At 40.6% G+C, this 26,616-nt stretch overlaps 2 protein-coding genes and 1 long non-coding RNA gene across 9 annotated transcripts in view; 2 read left to right on the top strand and 1 right to left on the bottom strand.

The window, feature by feature from the left end:
* Positions 1-15,069, top strand: part of LOC121709382 — a 28,270-nt gene extending 13,201 nt beyond the window's left edge. The window contains exon 3 of the long non-coding RNA XR_006031941.1: positions 14,455-15,069. This is a non-coding gene — a long non-coding RNA (uncharacterized LOC121709382). The remainder of the gene's footprint in view (positions 1-14,454) is intronic.
* LOC121709381 lies at positions 22-15,069 on the top strand. Of its 6 annotated transcripts, none has more exons than XR_006031936.1 (19): positions 22-1,960; positions 2,063-2,277; positions 2,404-2,523; positions 2,720-2,767; positions 2,855-2,938; positions 3,025-3,087; positions 3,235-3,332; positions 3,563-3,623; positions 3,712-3,762; positions 3,905-3,949; positions 4,040-4,104; positions 4,191-4,296; positions 4,390-4,414; positions 4,509-4,594; positions 4,753-4,818; positions 5,067-5,126; positions 8,437-8,504; positions 9,445-9,501; positions 13,832-15,069. XR_006031936.1 is itself a non-coding variant. In XM_042092700.1 (17 exons), the coding sequence occupies exons 1-17, from the start codon at positions 1,804-1,806 to the stop codon at positions 5,392-5,394; spliced, it is 1,416 nt and encodes a 471-aa protein (XP_041948634.1). In that variant the 5' UTR covers positions 22-1,803; the 3' UTR covers positions 5,395-5,418. The 6 variants fall into 6 exon arrangements, 1 of the variants encoding a protein (XP_041948634.1); XR_006031937.1 differs by lacking the exon at positions 13,832-15,069 and adding an exon at positions 9,698-9,952; XR_006031938.1 differs by lacking the exons at positions 8,437-8,504; positions 9,445-9,501; positions 13,832-15,069 and adding an exon at positions 5,479-5,506 and having other exon boundaries at positions 4,753-4,795.
* A 1,499-nt stretch (positions 15,070-16,568) lies between these two features.
* Positions 16,569-26,575, bottom strand: cct8 (chaperonin containing TCP1, subunit 8 (theta)). Of its 2 annotated transcripts, XM_042091840.1 has the most exons (16): positions 26,414-26,575; positions 25,639-25,729; positions 25,258-25,337; positions 24,975-25,124; positions 24,174-24,354; positions 23,846-23,907; positions 23,611-23,748; positions 20,168-20,346; positions 19,748-19,814; positions 19,277-19,364; positions 18,848-18,963; positions 18,571-18,642; positions 18,272-18,436; positions 17,903-18,022; positions 17,596-17,733; positions 16,569-16,823 (listed from the first exon to the last, which is right to left on the bottom strand). In XM_042091840.1, the coding sequence occupies exons 1-15, from the start codon at positions 26,471-26,473 to the stop codon at positions 17,626-17,628; spliced, it is 1,677 nt and encodes a 558-aa protein (XP_041947774.1). In that variant the 5' UTR covers positions 26,474-26,575; the 3' UTR covers positions 16,569-16,823; positions 17,596-17,625. The 2 variants fall into 2 exon arrangements, with proteins under 2 accessions (XP_041947774.1, XP_041947775.1); XM_042091841.1 differs by lacking the exon at positions 17,596-17,733 and having other exon boundaries at positions 26,414-26,574.
* Positions 26,576-26,616: the final 41 nt, after the last annotated feature.

Consider the following 26,616-nt stretch of genomic DNA (forward strand, 5'->3'; position numbering starts at 1 on the left):
ATTTATATTACTCTAAACCACCTTCTGTAAACCAACTGCATACTACTGTCTACACTGTGCTATATTTCTTGTTCTGCCTATGCACCACCTGTCTAAACTTTGTGTGTTACATTGCACTTTTTTGCCGTTCTGGTTAGACACAAACTGCATTTCGTTGTCTTTGTAGCCTGTGTTTTTAAACTGTTCTTGGCACGTATGCCACACCCACTAGCACTGCATCACTGATTGGTGTTGTATTTTAGTGCGTACACACTCACTTTGACAGTTGTTTTGAACTGTTCTTTGCACATGTCATACCCACAAGCTCTGCATCAATATTTCAGGGTTGTGCAAAACACTACATCACAGGTTGACATTGCAGTAAGTGCACACTTACTAGCCTGTGTTTTTAAACTGTTCTTGGCACTTATGCCACACCCACAAGCATTGCATCACTGATTGGTGTTGTATTTTAATGCGTACACACTCACTTTGTCAGTCGTTTTGAACTGTTCTTTGCACACACATTTTACGTACACATCAAGTTTACTCTGCTGTTTGTGTTACTCACACACTGGTTGATATTGCATCACTGATTGGTGTTGTATTTTAATGCGTACACACTCACTTTGTCAGTCGTTTTGAACTGTTCTTTGCACACACATTTTACGTACACATCAAGTTTACTCTGCTGTTTGTGTTACTCACACACTGGTTGATATTGCATCACTGATTGGTGTTGTATTTTAATGCGTACACACTCACTTTGTCAGTCGTTTTGAACTGTTCTTTGCACACACATTTTACGTACACACCAAGTTTACTCTGCTGTTTGTGTTACTCACACACTGGTTGATATTGCATCACTGATTGGTGTTGTATTTTAATGCGTACACACTCACTTTGTCAGTCGTTTTGAACTGTTCTTTGCACACACATTTTACGTACACATCAAGTTTACTCTGCTGTTTGTGTTACTCACACACTGGTTGATATTGCAGTATGCACACTTACTAGCCTGTGTTTTAAAACTGTTCTTGGCACGTATGCCACACCCACAAGCACTGCATCAATATTTCAGGGTCGTGCAAAACACTACATCACAGGTTGACATTGCAGTAAGTGCATCACTGGTTGGTATTGTATTTTTAGTGCGTACACACTCACTTTGCCTGTTTTGTTGTTCTTGGCACTTATGGCACACTCACAAACATGGTTGGTATTATATTTATACCTGTTCTTGGCACCTGTCTTACTCACACTACATGTTCTACGTGGCGACTACAAACGAGGACACAGCCCTGCAGTACACCCGTGTTGATGATCACTGCTGAGGTTGAGGTTTCAACAAACACAAATCGCTGGTTAATATTGTATTTAAGTACGTACACACTCACTTTGCCTGTGTTGTTGAACTGTTCTTGGCACATGCCATACTCACACACAATTCACTGATAAATGTTGTCAATTGTACAATAAGTGGGGACTTACTTTCTTGTGTTTTAAAACTGTTCTTGGCACATATGCCACACTGACACACACCGCATCATAGTCAATAGTAGGCCTACAAGGTCCAGCATATACTACTACATCACTGGTTGATGTTGTATTGCTGTAAGTCAACCGGATTCCAATGGCCATCCTGTGACAGGCTCAGGAAAGCACTACGTCCTCTATGACAAATTCCACCAGTCAAACACAAAAGATCCACAGGATGTGCTGCGCAGAATCTTCATTGCTCCTGAACTGCAGGCAACTCTGAACAGTCAGGTGGCTGAGCAACTGTTCGCTTGTCTGAGGAAGAACAATTACTTTCTAAACAACATGGGACCATCTGCTCACATCTTCCTGATGCGGAACATCATAGAGCACAGGAACAACCAGCAAAACAACACACTGCTGAAACGCCAGCTGAGAAGGGGTCTTCAGGTTCAAGACCTGAACAGTGTCACCCTGTCAGACTTGGGCCAAGTGCTACTAGGTTAACATCAAACTTTACATCTTCCACATAATTTCCGTTACAAAGTCTTTTGACAATCGCATAATGTTGTTTTCTGTTTTGTCCTTCTTACCTAATCTTAAGGTGCAAAAACATTGCCAGACAGAACATCACAGCAAAGTCATCCGGAAGGTCTACAGCCACCTGTAATTGAAGTGTCACCGCAAAGTGAACCTTGTCTGTTGAACGCTTCAACTCACTGTGGGCAGGACTGTGCAGCACTGACTGTCATTGTTAATATCAGGCCCTGCAGAAGTTCGTGGGGTCCTAATGGAGTTCATCCCCTTCAGGAAAAGCTGGTATAAATTAAAGACTAAACTTTTCTGAACAAGACTTGCCATATTGTCTGTACATTTTCTCTGGGTTGATTGCTAAATTGAAGCATTTTTACCAGTGCCACTTCTTTGGTTGTGTCTTCATAACAGTTCAACTACGTACTGAATGACAGTGGGCCAGCAAATGAGCTCATTGTTAAAGCTGGTCCAACATGTCTAACCAGGGAGAATTTACTGACCTTGGGGACAAACAGGGAGATGGACTCTGTGGTGGGTAAAATATGTGGATATGGAAAGACAAGGTGCTATGTAATCCATCATGAATACCTTGTTTTAGTCCTATAAATAATGGTAAGACTTTGTCTACCACACGTACGGTCGGATTGTCTGTGAGATACTTTTTGTCTCTTTATGGTTTGACACATTATTTTTACCAGAAAGGTTTAAGAAAGGTGTTGTTTTACAGGTGGGGAATGCTTGTTTGAGGTTGGTTCAGGAGATGGTCCAACTTCAGGTATGTCTGCATGCATGTTTTGAATGATAACTTTGCCAGTAGTGTCTACTGTAACAGACACAACAACAGAGCTGTATTTTTCTGTAGGGGAAAGATGTTTTCATCATGGACCTTCACACGCCCCCAACATGGCTCCCACCCATGGATTGTGACCCTCTGCATAGTCTTCCTGTAAGTATGCAGGCATACATGTAGCTTGAATACGGATAGAAATGAAATGATTCACAATAACAAAAAAAAAAACATTCTTCTTTAAGGTGGATTACGCGAAGAAGACACTGATATTTCCTCTGTGGACTCGAGGGCATTATCTGCTTTGTGTAAGTGACCGGGCATCCTTAAAAAGTTTGTCAAGCAACAATATTGACTAAAAGGTTGTAAAACCCAGTAGTAAATTTCAGTAACCTTGATGTTAGGGGGGAAAAAGCTTTAACTTCCATCTTATTGTCAAGACTGTGTTCCCTTAGGTCATGGAGCCACTGAAAACATTAATCTTGTTCATGGACTCGATGTATGCCAAGAAAGAACAAGGCTTTGGGCACAAGCCTTATCAACACATTTTGAGGTTACAATAGGATGATTTACCATGGCAGTCATGTTCCCCTGACTAGCCAAAAGCCATATCAAAATACTAGTCAGTGTCTGGGCAGTCACGTTCCCCTGACTTGCCCACATTAAAGTAACTACTCTTGACAATCACGTTCTATTTACTTGTCAGAGCTGCATAAGCGCTGAATTATATTCTATGTGTATTGTTTCAGAGATTCCTTCTAATACTATTTTGACTCTTAACAGGGCTCTTGCACAGAGGATAGCACCAGGACCTTGGCAGGAACAGACAGGGCTGGACATTGAGGTGATAACAGTTAAGAATTAGTGCATATGTAATTAGGAAACAACATAATTACTAAAATTATTCATTGCGCATGTTCTTCATGTTACAGGGCCTCCCACAGCAACATTTTGGTGTTGACTGTGGAATTTTCATGATCATGGTGAGTTGCTAAGCTTGCATTTAGTAACACACCATGCCCATTAGGCACACTAACAGTGTAACAGAGAACACTGTTTTTAAGCTTAATGCAAGCACATTTACACCTGAAACATGGAGCCATTAATATTTCTTTGTATTGACAGTATGCTTGGTACATCGCCCTGGAGACACCATTTGATTTCTCCATAGTAAGTGCTATCTAACAAATGTGGTAAATTTAATTTCATTGAATCATTATATTGCGCCTTTTCCATGCATTGTAACTTTTTCTTCTTTAGCATGACATGCCCTACCTGAGGAGGTGGTGGTGCACAGTGTTAATGGAGAATCTGGAGATCGAGGGGTATAATTTGTGAATAATCCTGTATTAATAACTATTCAATCGAAATGAGAAATGCAAGGACAAAACATGTATTTGTTCAATTACAGGCATGGAAGAAGATTCGCACATTTCACAGAGGAGGGCAGAAAGACGGCAGACGGTAGTGTGGCACCTGTTTTCCGTGTGCCACGAAAAAGGAAGCTGGACACTATGGTACTATGATGTGGAATTGTGCAGAGATAGTAGCATAAAACTGCTATGACAAACAGTACACATTACACATTTTTTTTTTGTTGGTCATTTTAGGATGGTAATGGGCAGATAATAGTTGGTAAGTGTCTTGCCTCAATTCGACAGTTTAAGTAATGTTAACTGCAGCATTCTCAGTTTTTTTACCTTACATCTTTTCATTACTGTGATAACAGGGCCACCAGCAGCAACATCAGCAGCTCCTACAGCCCCAACAGCAGCTCCAACAGTCCAGTGTGACAGCTGTGTCTCCATTGAACAGGTGTTTATTTCTTCACTAACCATACAATCTGGATGACAATAACCCAAACAAAGTTGTTGTCTATTCTATTTTTTTTCATTGTAATTCTAAGTTGTGTCTCAACTCAAGTGTTAATGTGAACTCGCATCTCTTATGAACAATGTTTGTCTCAATCTTAGAGAGAAGAGAGTTTCAGTGAATTAGAGGACTTCAATGAAGAATGTGAGGACACAAGTTGTGAGGAAGTAAGGGGTTATATATTGCACATCAAACATTAATCAGGACCCCCACCCACCCGCCACCACACATCCAGTCACTCTCTTAGACACACACATTAGATCTATGATGTTTGAACCACCCAATCTGGATGACAATGACCCTAACAATGTTGATTTCTATTTAATTTGTATTCTATGTTGTATCTCAACTAACCTCAAGTATGAATGTGAACTCACTTTAGGACTCTTATGAACAATGTCTGTCTTTGTATTAGAGAGAAGAGCGTTTGCGTGAGATACAGGAGCTCAGCAAAGACTACCAGAACACTAAATGGGTAAGGGATTATATATTGCACATTAAACATCAGGTCAATGCAGATCCTTAATTACTGAGACCGCTAAAACACAGAACCCCCCTCCACACACACACACACCACCACCACCACCACAAACACAGGCTCTTGCATAGACACGCATTCGATCTATGATGTTTTAACACTGTTTTATGCATTATCATCTATTGACCTCCCCACATAGACCTACAGTACACAAGTGTCCATTGCTGCACACAGGAGAGGCATCAAGCAAGTGAGAGCATGGTAGGCGTAGGCCTGGCATGGTAGTGCAATGTTCCTTCCACTAAAAAAAATTAATTGACTGAACTGCCTTTTAATGTTTGTTGCTCAGCTCTTCGAAGAGGCAAAAAAGGCAGCAGACTGGTTGAATGAAAACAGTGGGCTGATAAAAAATAAATATTGGCTGCCACGGGTGTTGGACATGGAGGCGGAAGAGCAGGAGGAGGTGCTGGCCAGACAGTTTGTCCAGTTGGACGTTGAAAACATGAATTTGTTCACATTTCAATTTACCACCGTCCAAGATCACGAAACATTTTCTATTCATGTACGGGACGAACTTCACATTCGGGCAATGACATCATTTGTCCAAAGATCGTTTCCAAATGAAAAACAAAAAACTCAAATAACATTGATTCTGATTCCAGTTCTACTTATCAATTCTGGTTCCTATTGATTCTTCATTTCAATTTCAAAATGTAAACTTTTGTTTTTAGATCTGTTCAAGTGTACTGTATTGCTTGTACTGTATGCTACACATCTCTCTCTCACACACACACGCTAGGCTACTGTATTGCTTGTAGCCTACTGTATTCCTATAAATGTGCCATCTGTTCTGGTCCTGCTGTTGCCAGTGACTTTATAGGCTACTTACACCATTTACTTTTATCTACATTGTGTACATGCTCTTCGAACAACAACAGAACTACAACACACAACAGTACAATAAATCATTGCTTTTGGTATCTTTATTAAAACTACCTCAAAAGCCTAGTGGAGGAGCATGATCTTAAACAATGTTAATACGTAACGCTAATTCGTTTTCTGCATTAGTTACGATCGGTCGATGTTCAGAGGAAAAACGCGAAAAACGTAAAATTACCTAAGTTAACGGAATATCACAATACCTAATGTTCATTTATATACAATTAATTTAATTATATATATATATCAAATACACAAATAACACAAACCTGAGGTCTCACGTTATTTCAGCGACTACTTCCTTATTCAAGTGGAGGTGACGTATTTCCGTTATTGAGTGGAGCTCCACTAATAGAATTCCCCCAGAGGTCTGCAGCCAGGTCCCTCTCAACCAAATTGAAACACCACGAAGCCTCACTAAGCCATGGTCACATGACATGGGCGTTTTGAACCACACTTCGAAACACTGTTCGAAACACTTGCGTGTTCATGACACAATGTCATGAAATATGGCAGTTTATATAGCACAAAATAACGTTTGTGATGATACCAGTTACATTTAACAGTCACATAAGGGTAATGATTTATTCATTGTGGAAGGTAGGCCTACATGGTGAAAAAAAAAAAAAAAAACTTTGCGATATCAGAGATACCTGTTTCTTTCAAATGTTCCATGATCAAAGAGGGCACTACGCATGTGCATAGCAAAAAACACAACTTGGGCTTGCTGTGCACGCAAGATATTTAAGGCATCTCAACTGTACACATGTCTCAACTGTACTCATACACAGACATTAACATGACACAATTTTAATTCCCGACGGGACAGGGACATTACATCAGCATACCAGTTTTCATTTTCATTTTTGTGACTAAAAACGCGAGGCACTCTGGGCGCAAACTCAACAAAGTCGAAAGAGGACAACGACTGCCCCAAAGAAAAGGAAAAGGAAACAGCTAGATATTGATGTTATGGGAGCAGGTAACCTGTGACGCACTGAACTATAGGCTTTGTATTTGATCGACTTTTTAATGCGCACGAATGAGATATCGTGACAGTAAACAGCTTGGACTAACCAATCCTCTAGAAATTTTATTCAGTAGAGGATGGATTAAGTCTCGATTTGCATTTAAATTTAGCCGAACACGATTAATGTTGATGGACACAATTTCCTCGCATGTCACATTCTACCTGCGTGTTTCCGTAGTTACCCAGACCACATTACCAAAGATTCTATAGTTAACTAAGATGAATCATAAGACGATTCATCAATGGAACGAAATGGCACTAGTTCCGGACTCCTAAATAGGCGTGTCAAAACATACAATTTTCTCTGAATAAGCAATAATAACATATACATATCATTTTGTATACTATTTTACAGTCATTGTTTGTGTGTGATGCCAATGAAACACTCTTTCGGACACGGAATGAATAATTTCATTTTGCCCCGTTAACCGAGCTAGCTAGCTAGCTAGCTAACGTTAGCATAGTAAACGGAAAGTGAATGGGAATGTTCGCTAGCTAGCTAGCAGCTAAGAACTTTGGTTAAACTTATATATTGTTGCAAACAAACCTGAAATAACATATGTTCAGCAACTTTGTGGTAGTCTACTAGTTCTAGCAAAAAATATGTTAGGTTAGTTTATCAACCATCTCTGAGTCTAGAGCCTCTGAGAACAGGTGGCTGTGCACCAGAGCTTTGAGGAGACAGTGACAGATCACGAACAAAGCTATTTTTGTCTTTTTTTGTTTCGTTGGAAAATACAATTTCAATGTCGGAATGTTAGGGAGACATGTGGCTTCTAGAAAATGGGTTCAAAACTTACATCGCTGAATGTAGGGCTAAGGGATTGGTCATATTCCGTGAAAATGTTCATTTCTCCCATAGGAATACATAGACACTGGACCTCCCGCTAGACTTCTAAATGGGCGTGACTGCTTCGAACCCCACGTCACAACGTGCCAGAATTTACCCTCTTATGAATCGTCTCGCTTTATCAACCGTCTCTGACATTACGCTCCGATCCCACCGCTGATCACTATTCTCTAGATTAGGAGGAAGGATGGAAACGCACAAAGATGCTCATGTTCTTGAGCCGATTTTCATGAATAAGCACAGAATATGCGAATGAGCTGAATGGAACTATTGACTAAAAAGCTATGGAACTGCATTTAAACTCATATTTTCGATTTGTATTACTAGGAAATATAATCGACTAGGCCTATGTTTAAACTAATTTCACTTTCACTTTATTTTAACTTAACTCACTTATTTTATTTTTCACTTTAGGTTACTTCATCAGTTAACAATATGAGTTACTATGCAGAGAATACTGCATATAATAATATTTAATTTACTCACAGGTAAGAGCACACCAAATGAGGAGGAGGTTGTTGTAACGCCCTGCAACGTGAGAGAAAGCTTACAGAGGGTAAGACACTTACCCTATGTATTAATGGATTACAATGTGGACCCTTCATCCTCTCAGCGTTGATTCAGGTTAAGATTAAACCAAAAAAAGGTTAATAAAGTACTAAAGTGGGCTTATAAACATGACGTTTAAATGTCTATAACCTTTATAAAAATAGATGCCACACTTATTGGCAGAACAATGGAATTGTAAGGAGTCCTAATGTTTCTATACTGATCAAACTCCTGATCATGTGAACTGTTGATTAATTACCCTACCACATGATGGTATGACCTCATGGTGGGCCCATTGTCACATATTGCTGCTACAACAACTTTTGATTATATCTCTAACCTTTGCCTTTTTCACAGGAGAAACTAACTAGGAAGCAGAAAATGTAATTAATGTGTACATTGTCATGTCTTGATTAATTTACTCTCACTACAACAATGGTCTCAAGTCACATCAAAGTATCTCTCAAATCAGCTGACCTCCAACCATGTGATCCCAAATCAGCTGACCCAACCACAAACTAGGTAGCCTATTTAAGTGAGGTTCACAGAGCATTCTAGGAGCCATTCTGTAGTCAGAATCTCCCGCACCACTCTGGTGTGTAGCCATCATCCTCTGAGCTGGTATGTTCATTCTCTGATTGCTTCATATGGTTTCCTAAATGTTCCTTTAACCTGTTTTCGTAACTTTCACATTATTCATTAACATGTACCTTCTATACTGTATTGGATGAATAGCTTGTACCTGACAAATAAATTGTTATGCTTTGACCCGCATAGTTTTCTAGAGTTTCTTTAGATATCCCTCAAGTTTAAGATGGGCCAGGAGGAACGGCTAGGATTAGTCTTTATTAGCTTATTCTTGATTGTTGATAGTGTTGATATCATTCCAAAAATGTTTGCATGTTAAAACATATAATGAAACAAAATCTATCAATCTTCTTACACAGCCAGCTGAACAGACTAGACCTCAAAAACCAATACCAGTGGATGCTGATGTCAATAAGGTAAGAGAATACAGTGCAATGAAAGTTAACGCCCTTTAAAGGGCCCCTGTCAACATGAATAATAGGTCAACTTCTTTCATATCACTCCCAAATAGTTGTTAAGCCTTCTAAGCTTGTTTGGTTTTATATCAACAAGGTTAACTCACACTCTTCAGGTGGCACTCCTCCTGGTTAACTCTCCCTCTCTATTCCTCAGTGTCCCACCTGTTCCTCAGTCCTGCACATTGTCCAGGGAACAGACTGGAAGGCCAGTCCAGTGACTCAGTGTATCAACTGCCCCACCAAGCCCTACCTCTGTGCTACCTGCCTCTCTCCCTGGCAAGGTTCTCCTGGGGTGCTGGGCCACTGTGCCAACAAGAGGTGTGCAGTGGTGGGAAACCTCCTCACCTGTGGGCTGATCACCGACCCAAACAGCCCAGTAAAGGGCTGTCCAGAGTTCCGTGCTTGTCCCAAATGCTACTGTCTACTCATGCACAACAACAAAGGCTGCAACAATGTCACCTGCCTGCAGTGCCACCATGGTTTCTGCTACATCTGCTTGAGCTCGGAAGAATGTGATACTCACTCTAAACCAGCTGCGCGACAGCGATTCCATATGTAATAAGGATGCCTTCCATACTACATTCTCAAGAACAGCCACTGGCCTCACAATCCTTTGCAATTTAATCTGCTATTGAAGGTGAATAGGACATGCAAATTCAGTTATTCAATTAATGGATAATAACTTTTTAGGGGGATTCATTTATAAGTCCGCCTATATGCCCAACGAGCAGATCTGAATACAATGCCAAATGAAGAAACATATTTGATAAATCAGGGACCATATAGACTAATATCATGGCATTTGTTTCAAATGATGTTGAAAATTACATGTAAATGGAAAGTTTTAGAAAAGCACTACAGAACACAAACTGCTGTCAGATTTCCAATGATGAAATAATTCCTTTCTGAGAAAATCTTCAAGAGCTGGCTTAGAAATATCTAGTTTCTAATCACTTCTGGCAGTGATCATTCTTTACAAATCCACAGCACTTGGCAAGTAATATGCCAACATGTAACTGACACTAAAGAAACTGTTATCAAGAAACACATTACTGTCCAAACAGACAGGCCTCATATAACATATCAAGTTGTAGTTGCTGTTTAATAACTATCTGAACCCCAAAATAAACTACCGGTATTTTCTTCAAATCACCATGATTATTGCATTACTGGGTTACAAGATGGAAAATAACAACAACCAGGAAGGCTCTGGCTGAGCTTTCCTCTGTCTAATGTCTGATGTGTGATGAGATTCAGTTAAACAATGATAGAACTCTAAATGACCTATAGCCTAGTAGATATAGTTAAAAACAAAACAATTGTTAAAATCTAAATCAGTAGTCAACAGCCTTTAGCTTTTCTCATTCTGTACATGATGCACTGCTCTTACATCTGGAGTTGTATCTTTGTTTATAATTTCTGGGTCTAGTGAGATAACTTTCTGATAGCCTAACCACCATCAAAATGTAACAAATTCCACAGAAATAAAGCTCCCAGTAGGAGAGAGCAGGGTAAGGTGAGCCATTTTGAACATTCTTTATCGTTATAATGTGTCAAAGAGGTTTTGTTTTGTACAGTAAGCTTCATACCAAGCAAAAAATGTAAAGTGTTCTTCTACTACTTCTGTAACCAACCACTCTTTGATGACTTATAAGGGTAAAGAGATATGCTCTCTGCAAAAAAGTAGGTCTAGTGGCACAACATACTCCATATGTTGGGCCAAAACAAAGATTTCAGGTAAAATATGTATTTTCTTCAAACAATAATTTAATTTCTGCAGCAACAAACACCAACATTTAACTGAGAAATAGATTCTACTGAATATGTCAGGTTTAGCCCTATAACATTTTGTGTCGCCTGTTTCACCTTTAAATTCAGCCATTTAATTAACTTTAATAAGTCAGATTAATTTTTTGCCTATAGTCTTTTTGATCTAGCACTTAAACCATATAATGGGGTCACAAAATCAAGGCAAACTTAGAAATCTAACAAATGCAATGCAAGTACTAATTAGCTAGCTCAATTTACCCTCCAACCACATTTTGAAAGAAAATGCTTCTCACAACAAGCTAGGCCTAGGGTAACGTTCATGATTTTGTTTTGTTCATCCCTTAAATAGATTATAAGGGCACCAATTTAGGTGTAATGCATCTGAATGTTGTTCTATTCACATTTTCTCTAAAATACCCTAACTCTGGACATGAATGAAATCCACTTGGACAGCAAAAATATCATATTTTTAAACATATATTTTTTTTCCACATTTGCCATGTGCTGTACCTTTCCACGGATTGTAAGGAATGATTCCCTCTTTCTTAAAATCATGTCACATGATCACATTTGTTTACTGTTTCAAGGGATGGCTCATGCTCAACTGACCCCCTTCTCTTCTCCCTAATGCAACACACATAGGGAATTTCCAAGGGGGCAGGGACATCCCATCAGCACAACACCTTGCCTTTTCATTGCAATTAACAGTTTGTATCAGAGTGTCGCGGACTTGGACTGAAACAAGTCATGTTTCTAAGAAATGCGAGAAAGGAAGTAAAAGAATCTCAGCTTGTTGTACCAAGGCAAACGGTACAAACTCGAAGTCGAACGAGGACATCTGCCCTAAAGAAAATAATAAAGAAACTAGAGGATGATATGGGAACAGGTAACGTCGCTATGACATGTTAGCTAGCTGTAGGCCTACACATTGAGATTTTCGAAAATATTGTTTTAAATAATAATATATAAATTTAAAAAAATCTATGGTCTGCATTTGATTATAGCTTTTGAATTTGTTCCATTCCTAAACGTTTCGCAGACGACATTATGATCATACAGCAACGCACGTAAATGCGCATATCTTCAGCCGATTTTCATGACTATGCACAAAAAATGCGAACGAGCTTAATGGAAACCCAGCTATTGACTAATACGGGTTAAAACATGTACGCCTATGAAATTGCATTTGAACAAATATTTCCGATTTTATAACTAGGAAAACATAATCGACTGCCTTAGAAACTAATTTCACTTTCACTTTGTTTAAGAAATACAGTTAACAATATGGGATAAATGCACTGCATATTGATATTTTACCCTACTCACAGGTAATAGCAGACCAAAAGAGGACGAGATTGTTCCAACGCCCTGCACAGTGAAAAACAAGTTACAGAGGGTAAGACACAATTAGGCCTATGTGTATGGGTTAGGCCTATATTGTGGAGACCCTCCTCTTATCTTCTTCAGGTTAAGGATCAACTAAAAGAATAAAAAGAAAATAGATTAATAAAGTAGCCAACTAAAGTTGGCTAGTAAACATGAGGTTTAAATGTCTAACACCAGGCCATACTGGAGGAACAGTGAAGTATGATATGCAGATTTTCTATTGAATAGAAAACTACAGTCCTTGTGCAATTTTCCAGATATTTTCCCTCTCTTTTTACAGAACTCAGAATTTTTATAATGATAGCCTACAAAAAACTAAATGTTGCCTAAAAAATCACTCTATGATAGGCCTACATGTAGGCTACAATGTGCTTGCCCTGTTGTGTACTGTATTATTTCAGTAACAAAGGTTGCTATTAGGCTTAATTTTAGGTAGTGATTGTTGATAATGTTGATTTCAGTCCAAAACATTGTGCATGTACAACTTATAAGGAAAACATTTTGTCAATCTTCATCTCACACAGCCCGTTGAACAGACTAAACCTCAAAAAACGATACCACTGGATGCTGATTTCAAAACGGTAAGAGACTCCAGTCATGGGCGGATTATGAATTTTCGGGCCCCTGGGCCCAGATGTATTAAAGGCCCCCCACTAATTGTCAAATATGTGGGAGGGGTCCTCCCCCAGAAAAAAATGTATTTGTTTGTTGTGATTTCCTGTATTCTGGTGCATTTTGGGGATGGCCAATACTAAATTCAATCAGACTCATAGCCTACATCCTGATTTGTTGATATTGAGGCAATGATTCCATGCAAAGGCTTGGGCTTCAGGGCCCCCTGACCTCTTGGGCCCCTGGGCCTGGTAAACGGTAGGCCGTGCAGTAATCCATCCCTGACTCCAGTGCAACCAAAGTTAAAGCAATACAAAGAAGCGGGGCCCCTGTAAACGTGAACAACATAAACGTGAACAACATAGGTCCTCTTCTTTCATATCACTCCTCAATAGTTGTTATTTTATTTTAATAACATTACTTGCAATAAGTTGAAAAGCATAACTCACATGACTAACTTATCTCAAATGTGATGTGAAAAAAGCAAACTCCTGGTTAACTCTCCCTCTCTATTCCTCAGTGTCCCACCTGTTCCTCAGTCCTGCACATCGTCCAGGGAACAGACTGGCAGGCCAGTCCAGTGGCTCAGTGTACCAACTGCCCCACCAAGTCCTACCTCTGTGCTACCTGCCTCTCTCCCTGGCAAGGTCATCCTGGGGTGCTGGGCCACTGTGCCAACAAGAGGTGTGCAGTGGTGGGAACCCTCCTCACCTGTGGGCTGATCACCGACCCAAACAGCCGAGTAAAGGGCTGTCCAGAGTTCCGTGCTTGTCCCAAATGCTACTGTCTACTCATGCACAGCCATGGCTGCAAATATGTCACCTGCTTTTGCAGCCATACATTTTGCTACATCTGCTTGAGTGACAGTAATGAGTGCAGGAAGGACAAAGACTTGTATTGGTCACTTACCTGCTCTAAGCCAACAGCTGGACGACAGTGGTTCACAGGGCCGTATTGAGCCGTTCTGTGGCCCTGGGCTATATCTTAAGAGGGGGCCCTACCGTACCGTTTTGCGCTCATGCCATTTATTAACTTATTAAACTCACAACAGCAAGTATGTTGACACTGATTTGCACTGGGCGTACTGTAGGTGTTTGTAGGCAAACTGGTTGAACTAGACTGCATTTCCGAGGAGCTGCAAAGTGTGGTTGCTCAGGTGCATCAACAGGAGCAGACAGTGGAATAGGGTGCGTTGAATTCGGCTTGATCCAAGGATTTCAACAACATTCAATATCGGGCATACGGGTCAAAAACGCAGATTTTTGATTGCAGCGACTCTTAGGTTAAAGTTTAGTCAATAGCGGACCAGATTGGTGACCTGTGAACATTAAGTTTAGTTTTTTCATGCATCCTCTCAATGGAACCCCAAGTCCATGTACCAAGTTTGGTTTTGATAATTGAAAGTTTTGCTAAGATGATATAGACTGGGTGGTGGTAGTGTAGTGGTTAAGGAGCTGGGCTAGTGTGCAGTAGCCTGACAGTTGTGGGTTCAATTCCTGGCTTCCATTGTTATGCCCTTGAACAAGGCAATTTACCCCAAGTTGCTCTGAGGACAATGTAACCCCTTTTAATATAGTTGACATATGTAAGTCGCTTTGGACAATAGTGTCTGCTAAATAAACATTAAAATGTGACCTTACTTTCTGTTTGGCGGCTTTACCAACGCAACACACGTTTATCTGTTTAATGCATGTTGTATGTCATGTCTGTGTCTTCCGAATGGACCTTGAGTCTGGCAATAAAGTTGATGATGTGTTATGGCCAGTGTGAGCAAAGTTTCTTATTAATATGCTGGCTCCAATCTGTTGGGGAACATATACAAGTGGGAAGAATTCAACCACATTTAGACATTGTGATCTAACTTCATCAGCAAGTGTCAAGACAGCATTAGCAAACATGAGACCTGTGGCTAGGCCATTTCTTGTTTTAATGATTGTGGTCAGTGTCACATTGATTTTGGTCTTTTTATTCTACATGACCAGTTATACATACCATGTACTCTTCCCAATGCTCAGACAACATAGTGGGTTGCACCGACAAGGATTAAGTTTTAACCTGGATTAAATCAAGGTTTATCCATTTATCCAGTAGCACCAAAATTTAAACCTAGTTTAAAGATAATCAGGTTTACATTTAAACTATTCTTTTAATATTGGTTTAAATGTCCACATAAGCTACCCTGAAAATCCAGAGTTTTCGCGAGAGCACAATTTGAATTTGCTCAGCGAGACACACTGGCAATCAGTAATTATGCTCATTATCCATGCCCTTGGAGCCCTCTAATTCCAGCGTAATAATCAAGGAACACCATGGCCGCAGCAGCACAATGTCGTCATGCAGCACCTGAAAATAGTTCCCGTAGACTAACTTCCAGCAACAAGGTTGAGCTGCAGCAGACAAATTGGTTAGTGACTGGATTATTACGCCTGAATGAGAGTATAGTTCCATGTCAAATCAGCCTAGAAAATCGCCACGTTTCATTTTCCATTAGTCTTATTACACTTTCTAACTTGAGAAGAGACAAGTTTTAAATAGGAAAATTACCGGAAATCTTTGTCACTTTTAAATGTGATGCTAGCAGGCGAGATGCTAATAGTCTAATTCGATTCAATGATCTAGGTTGGAGCTAGAAGTGGTATCGCCAGACTCAGAGAGGCTGGATGAACTTGAGAAAGGTAAAAATCAATTGTTTAACTCAAGGGGAGGTGGAAAATGAGTAATTCCCCAAATGGTGGAACATCCCTTTAAATTCTTATCGAATCGTTTCAGAAGTGCAGTAATCAAATGTTTCTTGTAAACAAAGGGTTTAAATGCAGTTGTTTACTCAATTCCAAACACAATGCAGGTCCATTTCTGTTTAACCCTGTTACCATCAGCACAGTCATTGATTATTTTGAATGCACTGCTCTATGGGTCATATAAAGCCCACCCCATGCCGAATTAGCGATTGTGATAGGTGCCTGGTTTTTGGAACACTGGAAATGGGCATCTATGACCTCCTTGCACGACTAACCTGCAGAGCAAGGCAAATTCGCTAACAGGTTCATCTGGGTTTTCCCAGGCTATAGGTTAAAATAGTCAATGACCTTTTTCTCATCTTAGTCACCTTAGTCTCATCTTGTCAACTTATGGCCTCCTTACACCAAAAAACTGGAGTCTTCCCCAAATCGTTTGGTGTAAGGTGGCCGTAGGTGAAATAAAACAGAGGAGTTGGAGTATCTCAGGAGTATTAGAGTTCTGTGAAAACACACCATCACTGACAGCTCAAGTGCCTTTTATTGGGACCAATGAAATGAGGCATCCATTATCTCATGTGTATGCATGGCATTTGCTACAAAAAAAGCAACAAAACAAACAAAAATCATGTCTGAGGGCATTAAATACACAGTGAAAATCGCAGGGCGGCTAGACACACATGTGGGGGTGTTTAAAAAAAGGGCTCAGTCCTCATCATCCCAGTCTTTCTTGCCCTGGGGGGCTTTTGGACCTCCGGCAGGCTTTGCCATGATTATCTGTTGTAAGAAAAAGGAGAGGTGTTAGTCCATTTGCAGATGATACAAGACTAATGAAAACAGTAGCAATTCCTTTACTGTAGACTACACCGTTATTCTCCATACTGGCTGTTGTGTTTACATTTGAAATCTCCTCAGAAGTAGCTTAAAAAAAAATATATAAAATCATTTGAATTACAGCTTTCATGGATACAAATGGATATTCTCTATAAGTGCAAGTCAAATGTAAGAAATGACCATCTCTCTGATTTGATCACATTTAAGGTTTAAGTTATTAGCCAGTGTGAAAACATCTCCAGAGTTGTGCGAGAGCTCAAACCAGCGCAGTGTGTCCGTGAAAGGCAAAGCTGTTTGAAGGCTACCTGTGGAATAATTAAAAGCGGTCTTTTCTATACGTGCAGCATGCATTCACACCGTGTTTTAGTCCACACCCCAAAGTGGAAAGGCTATGTTCAAACTCTATGCTCAAATTTAGTTGAAGATTACACACACTCAGGCATAAGGATACATGTTAGCACGACACTGACATTTCATCAGTACATTCGCAATTTAGATATAGCCTAGCTTTTTCAAAACAATGCAGTTAAAATAAATCTACTTTAACGTTTCAAACCATAACAATCCATTAACTCTTCATGTGAATATCAGATAAGACACGTGACCATGCCAGAGAAACACCAAACACTAGTTAACCATGCAGAGTGCTTCTTTCCCCCACTCCACCCAAACACACGCAGGTTAGGTGCACACTTCTAGCAGCAGACCCAACCACCTTTTGTGTTTTTTTCTCCTGCTCTGTTTATTAATGACGCGTGTCAAATTGATCAGGCTCCTCATCCCATTCGTCTTTGTCCCAGTGGCCTCTCTGCTTGGGCGCCCTGGGGCCACCTGCTGGCTTGGCCATAATGATCTGACACATCCAAACACACATTAAAGTCTTAGAAATATGAGGAGCGCAAGTCACAATTCACTGCGTCTCCTAAGAAGGACATCAAGACTGAAAGGAGGAAGACGGGTAACATTTTTGTAAGATATACACCAAAAATTAAATAAGAAATGACTGAACCCAGAAGACTGACCTGGTCAACCCGAAGAACAGTGATGGCGGCGTTGGTGGCCAATTTGATGCCCCAGTGTTTCACCACAAAGGGATCCTGGATACCGGCCTTCACCATATCAGTCAGTGCAGGCCCCTCACCCTGAGAGAAATGTTTGTTTGTTTAATGTAAGGCCATTTTAGCAACTATGGCTATTTAATGACCAGTGCATTGTGTGATGTTTAAATATGTTTTTTAAAATCTATGCTAGTAAAATATTCAAAAATTTTCAAAAGGTGGGACCTTAAGAAAGAAATTTATCATAAAGTAAATTTAGAAATGGCTAAAACAAGCAAGTAAGCCATCTGCAAAAAAGCTCAAATTCTATTCAGCTTTTATCGTGGAATTCACCTCGATGTCGACGCCCATGTTACTCTGTCCCTCATGGTGAGCAGCGTAGAGTTTAGAGATGACCTCGTTGGCCTTCACTCCTGAATTTTCAGCCAGGGCTCTGGGCACCACCTCAAAGGACTCGGCAAACTTTTTGATAGCGTACTGTTCCAACCCCGGGCATGACTGAAACGCAAAAGAACAGCGACCACAAAACCTAAATTACCATCGATCCTCTGGATTGACACAAACAGGTTACTGGGCTGTGAGGCGATAAGATGCCCCAGGCTGTGGTGTATGGCAGTGCTAAAGTGACTGACCTCTCCATAAGATGTGATCTGTTTGGCCAGCTCAATCTCAGTGGCCCCGCCACCAGGCACCAAGCGTTGGTCCTAAAATCAAGGACATCAATCACTTTAAATTGGTCTATACTTACGCACACTGATAAACAATGCTGCTGTGTCATCAGAGATTTGGAGGAGAAACACATCTACAACCCCTAATTTAATCACTTTATGTACATCTGAAAATAATGCTCAACAACTATTCTGAGAAATGTATAATGACACGATGTAAAATTAAAGAGGTGCAGCTCACCCTGACAAGAGCCTTGAAGGTGTTCACTCCATCAGCAACAGCTCTCTCAATGTCATCCATCAGGTTATCTGTGGAGCCCCGAATCACTACAGAGGCGATGGCGTTATCTTCCTTCTCTGTACAGACAAGTCACGGGGCATCCATCAGAATGAGCACATTTCAAGTTAAAAGCTGCAGACCACTTTTGTAGCTTTAGGTTTGGATCCTTAAGGCTCATTTATGCTCAACAATAAAATAGAGAAATGGAGGAAGGCTTCGTGAGTTAGTACTTGGTGTTCATTTAGTCTGCGTCCTGCACATTTTCTAAAAGCTGACATATACAGACAAAGCGTTTGAAAGGGCTGTATCTAGTTTCATACAGGGAGGATGAATGAGACAAAATGGAGGACATTCGCATTGGCCCCAAATGAAGGGCAGTGAGGGTCATACCGTGTTTAAACACAACCACTTGTGTGTCGCCCACTTCTGAGAGGTAGACACTGTCACAGCGGCCCATTTCCTCTGGTGTGGGTGGCGTCTGCAGAGAGAGTAACAGGTGAGTCTCACACAACCCACTTGCTTTATCAAGAGCACAATGACAAAAAAGCAAACTTGTAAACATAAATTGACAAAGCAACGGAGCTTTCAGATATGACGTGACAGCAGCACTGCTGTACTACGCAACCCATTACTTCCAATGGCCTTCGCTGTGTAAGGACAGTTTTTTTATGCTGCATACGAGCAACATGCAATGATGGCCCGTATCAGCCCACAAAATTGACCATGGCACACTGTGGCATTTTTTTTTTGTTTTCACTGAACAGAGTGGCCAGGTTAGCACAAATCGCTTTGAATCTGAAGGAACCATTGGCCATTCCGCTCTGACCTCCCCATGATGAGGTGTGCGATAAAAAGACTTACCACTCTAGGCAGTGCAACTGCTCCAACAGTTTTGCATAACCTCCTCAGGTCCCATTTAGAGTTAAGCCTACAGAGAGAGAGATGACAAATGTTACCAGAGCTAAGCTGATAAGGCACATCGAAAATGTGCCGTCCCGAAAGGCTCACCAGAACACACATTCTGTATAAAAGACTGATAAAAAACAAATATATCAAATGTACTGCACAGTAAAATCAATAGATAACAACTACTAGACAACATTTTCATTTCCCTAAGCATTGAACTCTCAATCGTTTACAGACAGTAACCTAATTGGTCATCATGCACAGGTAAGTCATAGCATAGTGAAAACATTACGGCTTCCTTTGCCATTGCCTGATAATCTTAACATTAAACATGCCTCAAAATGACGACAATGGGTTGATGTGCTCTTCGCTCACCTAACCACCATGAGGTTGTATTTGTTGGCATAGTGTAGTGCCATGTCTGCAACCTTGCCCCCGGTCACCACCACATTCACGCCCGCGTCAGCAACGGCCTTCACATGGGCCTCCATCATGTCCTCCTCTCCCTTACTGAAGTCCATCAGCTCGCCTGCATTCTTGATCAGCACTGTGCCCTAAACAAAAGGAAGCAGACAAGCACAGGCAAATGTCACATACACAACTAGGGATCGACCGATATGGATTTTTTAGTGCCGATACCAATACCGATTTTTTTCCATCAGCCTTAGACGATGACCAATACAGGCTGCCGATTTTCTTGAGCCGATACTGCTTTTATTTTGCTCCCTCAATTTGCATCATACAAATGACACATAATTAGACAAATGATGATAAATGTTATAAGTCTCAATTTAGAAAAGGAACATTTATTGAACTTATGGATGGGTGCACTGGATATGGTTAACTGTGCAAAATGCTTTCATCAACATCTTACAACACAGCCTTGATGATGCATTGCTTGCGGACATATTATAAGACATAATTCAAGTAATCACAAAATGTCCTTTGTCAACACATTTAAAATCATTCAAGAAAACAATAAGCCTGAAAAGTAGCTATTGAAATAAAGTGCGTGATTTGTCATTTTAGACTGCATGGTTTAAATTTTTCTATGTCTATATTTTTCTAAAAAGCTGCCAGATGTGTCAACCACAGAACATAAATCAGCAGAGGAAAATAACGTGGAAATAACGTGGTGTCAGATGTTTCTGTTCTAAACGGCATCAACATAAAAAGGTATAAAAACGTATCTCAAAGATTTAAAATCTCTCCTTTAGGTAGCGCAGCACTCTCATATCGCTGTGATGCGCGTGACCAGACGCACACACAAACTTCTGTTTGGTAGCTGACGAACCACCATTGAACTGGATTGATAATGATAACGTTAGCAAACGGCTCTAAACAAGTAAGGCATACACGGTATGTCTGGTACATGATATACGTTAAGACGAATTAATATTCAACTACACGTCTCATTATTAAAGCTCTGATATCACTGCGATGGCAACTCTGCCCGCTCGAAGGGAGACGCACACACCACACACGTCCAAAACTCAGCCAGGTGGTCGCTGAATAAAACTCCCACAAATATCTCGGAACAACGTCGGCATTACTTAATCATATGATTGACCAGTGTTCGTAACAGCTACCGCTAACGCATGCATACGGATAGCCTACAACTAAGCTATTTGCAGCTCCCTAAATACAATGGCAAGCATGTTTTATAGAACAGGCATTCAGGGAGGGAGACGCGCGCGCGCACACACACACACACACACCACACGCGTCCAACACTCAGCCAGGTGGTCGCTGAATAAAACTCCCACAAATACCACGGAACAACGTTGGCATTAGGCTACTTTCATATGACCAGTGTTTGTAACAGCTACCGCATGAATATGGATCCGCATGAATATGGATAGCCTACAACTTAGCTATTTGCAGCTCCCTAAATACAATGGCAAGCAGTTTTATAAACGATCATTAAGCATTAAAAAAAAGTAGCCTACCTATCTATCATTCGTGTTTTCCATTTGGACCCACAAACTTGCTTCCACCTTCAAAGTGTATGGCAATATTTCAGCTAAGTCAAACAATTAAAAGATGCTTTGAAAGTTTAAAGTTCACTGTTGACTTGAAGAGCAGGCTTACAGAACTCTGCTCGTGGGCAAGGGGCAGTCTGCACGTGAATTGCAGCGTCTCCAGCAACACAGAGCTGCCTGTGGACGCCTGTATGTAAATAATGCGGGGAAATAACTATCGGCGAATGCAGCGGCTTATCAGCCGATGCCGATACACGTAAAAAAGGCAAATATCGGCCCGCCGATATATCGGTCGATCCCTATGACACAACAATTTAAAGTGCAAGTCAACAGCAGCAAAATGTACTTTGGACAAATAGAACTGCCTTGGCAAAGTGTTTTTTGATTGCTGGCATGTATTCCATGCTGTTATGACAACCTGAGGGTGATTAGACACTAGGCCATGCCGTGTTATGCTATGCCTGTGATATGGGTAAAGAGTTTAATTGGTGACGTTAGAGAGATTACCATAGACCATGAAAATAAAACAAAACTCTGCCAAAGCCTGCTGTGAGTTGAATTATTTGTTAAGTACAGTCGACTTAAACATGATTTTCCAGCTGGAGTTGACCTGAATTACTGTAAATTCAAACAGCAGCTGAGAGTAACTTAAGAAATCACAAAGCAAGGTGCAATTGTCAGCAGTCACCTAAACTGGCATCAAAGTCACCTAAATTGACACTTATCAGGACTTCTCTTACTGACGTGTGAAAGGCAGGACATTAACTGCTGCATAAAATGGCCGGGAGAAAAAAAAATATATATTTTCCAGAATTTTTCCAAACTGATTACCTGTTCTTTAAGGACACTACATTTAAGCTTTACTATGTTCGATATTATTTGTGCATCTGCAACTTTATATTTACTACAATGAGCAAAACTTCCAGGACTTTGAAGACTGTTGACCCCAAACTTCTATACTTTCCGAGGCCTCAGGAAAGTATAAGTATTTCCATACTCAAGACTCTCCAGACCAAGCTCACGAACCATGTATTTCACAAGAGAATCACCAGACAAAGCCAAAGCTGCAGTGCTACCTCTGGTGGACAAACTGTGCAATGACAACTATGATAATTCAGTCCAATGATGAAGCTATTTGGCTTTCCTTTATCTAATAGTAATTTAAAAAAGAAAAAGAAAGAGATAAGCCATTGTGAAGTGCAATACTTGACAGATCAGCAATTAGCTTCCAGTGGTTGAATAGGCTGACTTATTGGTTGGGCTCAAGTTACATGGTTAAAGTTAAAGCGATGGTTCGGAGTAATTTCACCCTAGGGTCCTTTGCACCATGATCCCGAGCCAAACACCCTCCCAGAACCTGTTTTCCCTTGGTCGGACCCTGGTCGAGTAGCGCCGTCAGAAACTAATGAGTTTCTGCAGTCGTAATGGTACCAACTTTTATCTCGTAAATTACCCCACTAATAATGCCCTGAATGGTACGAAACTTCTACAGTAGTACAACCATGTTCTTTACTCATAATCACAATATAATGCATCTGCAGTATGTGCTATTATAAGTAATAAGACTTATTTCAGTTATCCAAGTTATTTAACTTCACTTGGTTACTTGGTTGAAGTTATTTAACTTCACTTGGTTTCCTTATTTTAGCCTATTGGTGATATTTTTCTGGGGTTGAGGAAATAACAGAAAAGGCTAATGGACCCTCCCCAACCCATGAATAATCGTGATTACAATTTTCAAAACAAAAATATTTTCGCCATAATCGAGCAGCACTATTCAGTCTTAGACATAAATAAAGCACATCAGTAGTTTTCTTGCTAGTGTACTTCACTTACCTTTGTCTCGGTCACCATGCAGTCAAATGGACAAGAATATGCGGCAATCTTGGCGTCTTTGACGGTTGTGACGTCTCCCTCCGTTTCCTTCTTGAAGACCATTCCATGAAGCACAGAGGAGGAATGGAGTCCACTGCCCTGGATAGTCAGAACAACAAGCATGAACACAGTTACACACAAAAGAAGCAGGCGCCCAGGTGTGCAAAGCTATATGGTCCATCCAACAACCACTTACCAGAATTTTGCATGTTCTGACATTATCCACATTGAAACTGCCAGATTCGGTGTAGACAGATACTGTAAGTAAAATGAAACTTGGGTAAGTGGCTAGCAATTTCATAGGACGAGTCAGCAATCTTGAGAACACCATGTCATGACAGTATTTTTATCTTTTTTAAACAAAACCAACAGTTGGGTACATGGATTCTTCACCTCATCTGACATGAAATAATTAAAAAGCAACCCTGAAGACTGACCCCATGTTCCTCTGGAGGAATAGCTTTTTCATAACTTAAATGATGCCCTCTTTACCGTCCCCTAAACAACTAATGTGGCAGACTTACTACAGGCCTGTGCGATGAGGTTAGCCAGGAAGTCTTCATTGCCATACTGCTTGCTCATGACAGCTGTGCGAATCATGGCTGTGGCCACATCAATGTCACGCAAGTTAATGTCTGAGGAGCTCACACAGTTGGGTAGAATCTCCACTGCCTTCTTGCATGCCATCTCGTAGCCCTCGATGACCTGCACACAAGAAGAAATTCTTTGGATTTAGAGACTTGAGAACACCCAAAATACCTTAGATGCAGAGCTTTATGAAGGTGAAAGGAAAGAATCTTCTGGCACATGTACAACTGGTAGCTATATGCTATTCATCAGCTGTAAATGTATATTATAGTTTTAATCACTACCATTTTTCTACATGAATTCAGCCCAGGAACAATAGCAAAGCCAACATAACATAACACTTCCATCACTTAATCAACCATCTCTGTAGAATGGGAGGAGCTGGATCCCTGCCCATGGCCCACAACTAGTGTCTGGTAAGGCTGCAACTAAAGATCAGTTCCATAGTCGATTCATCTGCCTTTGATTAATCGAGAAGTTGTTTGATCAATAAAATGCCAGAATATGGTGAAAAGATGTCGATCATTGTTTGTTTCCCAAGCCCAAGATGAGGTCTTCAATTGCCTTGTTTGTCCACAGACCAAAGGTATTTAGTTCACGGTCATAGAGGAGTGAGTAAAGCTGAAAATGTTTAAGTTTAAGAGGCTACAATCAAAATAGTTGCCGATTAATTTAGCCAACAACTAATCGATTACTTGAATTTATCATTGCAGCCCTAGCGTCTGGATAACCTGTACCTCAGTCACTGAGAGGCCCATCCTCAGCAGCTCTTCAGCATGTTCGAGAAGGGCTCCGGCAAACACCATGACAAAGTTGGTGCCCTCCCCGATCTCATCTTCCTGCATGGTGGATGCCATCACCAGCATCTTGGCTGCAGGGTGCTGAACCTGAAATGGACAAGTCAGTTGAGACTTATTAACCAATGAATTAATCTTTAGTGACAACTACAGCAGAGAAATGTCATGTTTTGTATCATTGCATGTGCTGTTCACTCCCCATCACATGCATTCAACGGGTTACCTCAAGCTCTCTCAGAATGGTCGCAGCATCGTTGGTAACAAGAAGTTTCTCCAGGTGGTTGATGACCATTTTATTCATGCCTAAAACAGCAAAATTAAGCAGGTGAGCAAAGGTGACAAAGCTCTGTCCAGTCCACACCTTTTCAACCCAGTCACCTATCTGAACATCAAATTCTGAACCCATGTATCAATTTATAGTATTCTTAATGAAGGCTATTCAACTATATTTGAAGCTATTGTTTTAAACTAATGTAGTGTTATTAAGTTGCTTTACAGAAGCTTCTGCCAAATATATCATAAACATACATATCTTTGGCAAACAATCTTAGAAAGCTGAGGTCAAGCATGAGTCAATAGTTGACAGGGTTCTCAACGGACTTACCATTCGGTCCATAGGCGGTCCTTGTGGTCTGTGCAAGTTCTTTGCATGCTTGAATATTACGGAATACTGCTTCTTCAAGTCCAGAATAGTGCTGAAATGGCACGAATACATTCACGTAACGTTACACATCGCATCTGCAACATGGTCTATAGCCGACCATAAGAGCAGTTCCATAAAGTAACGTTAACGTATTAGGTGGTCACACATCATACGGCCAACGCCTTACACCCATTCAATCAATGCACCAAGGTTCCCTTGTCAAAATAAGATTGTCAGGATGCAAGTCAATATAGCGTAATTTCCCAAAGAATATTACAAAACAATTACAATAACAATGATCGCAAAAACGTACAAATCACTAACGTTACATGCTACACCCTATCATCCAGTGGTAATTGTTAGTCATTGTAGAGCTAACGTTAGCTAACATTGTCTACTGAGTGCTACTTTGCTAGCTGCTAGGTAGATAATATAAGCCTGCAGTTTCAAGACAACTAAGTTCATTAATGACCATTTAAATATCAAAAGACAATACAAAATAGTTCTAAAGTATTTAAATAGAACACATTATAAATATGTTTAGCCAATCGCATGTCGATGAAAAGGCAACAAAGACAGCTCGCCTATGTACTTTACGGCCTAACGTTAGCTAACTAGCTAGCTAACGTTCTAGAGGCTTCCACATGACAGTAAACCGGCTAACACCCCCTCAACAGACGCTAGGTACCGGCGATTTCCCCTCAAAAAGGGAAATGATCAGTATTCATTAACTTACCTTGGCGCCATCCTTTAACATCTGAGCAAATCCCGGAGCCTTAGGTACGTGAAGGGCCATTTTTGCAGATTAATAGCCCCTATGCCACCAAATGTTACTGATGCTGTGTGAGCTTTACCGCAAGGCGCACATGCAGCTCAGGGAAGAGAGAACAGACCTCATGCATCGACAAACAAAATACCGATTTCCTTTTAGGCAACCTA

This window comes from Alosa sapidissima, chromosome 5 (genome assembly GCF_018492685.1).
Source record: "Alosa sapidissima isolate fAloSap1 chromosome 5, fAloSap1.pri, whole genome shotgun sequence".
In the NCBI taxonomy this organism is placed as follows: domain Eukaryota; kingdom Metazoa; phylum Chordata; class Actinopteri; order Clupeiformes; family Clupeidae; genus Alosa; species Alosa sapidissima.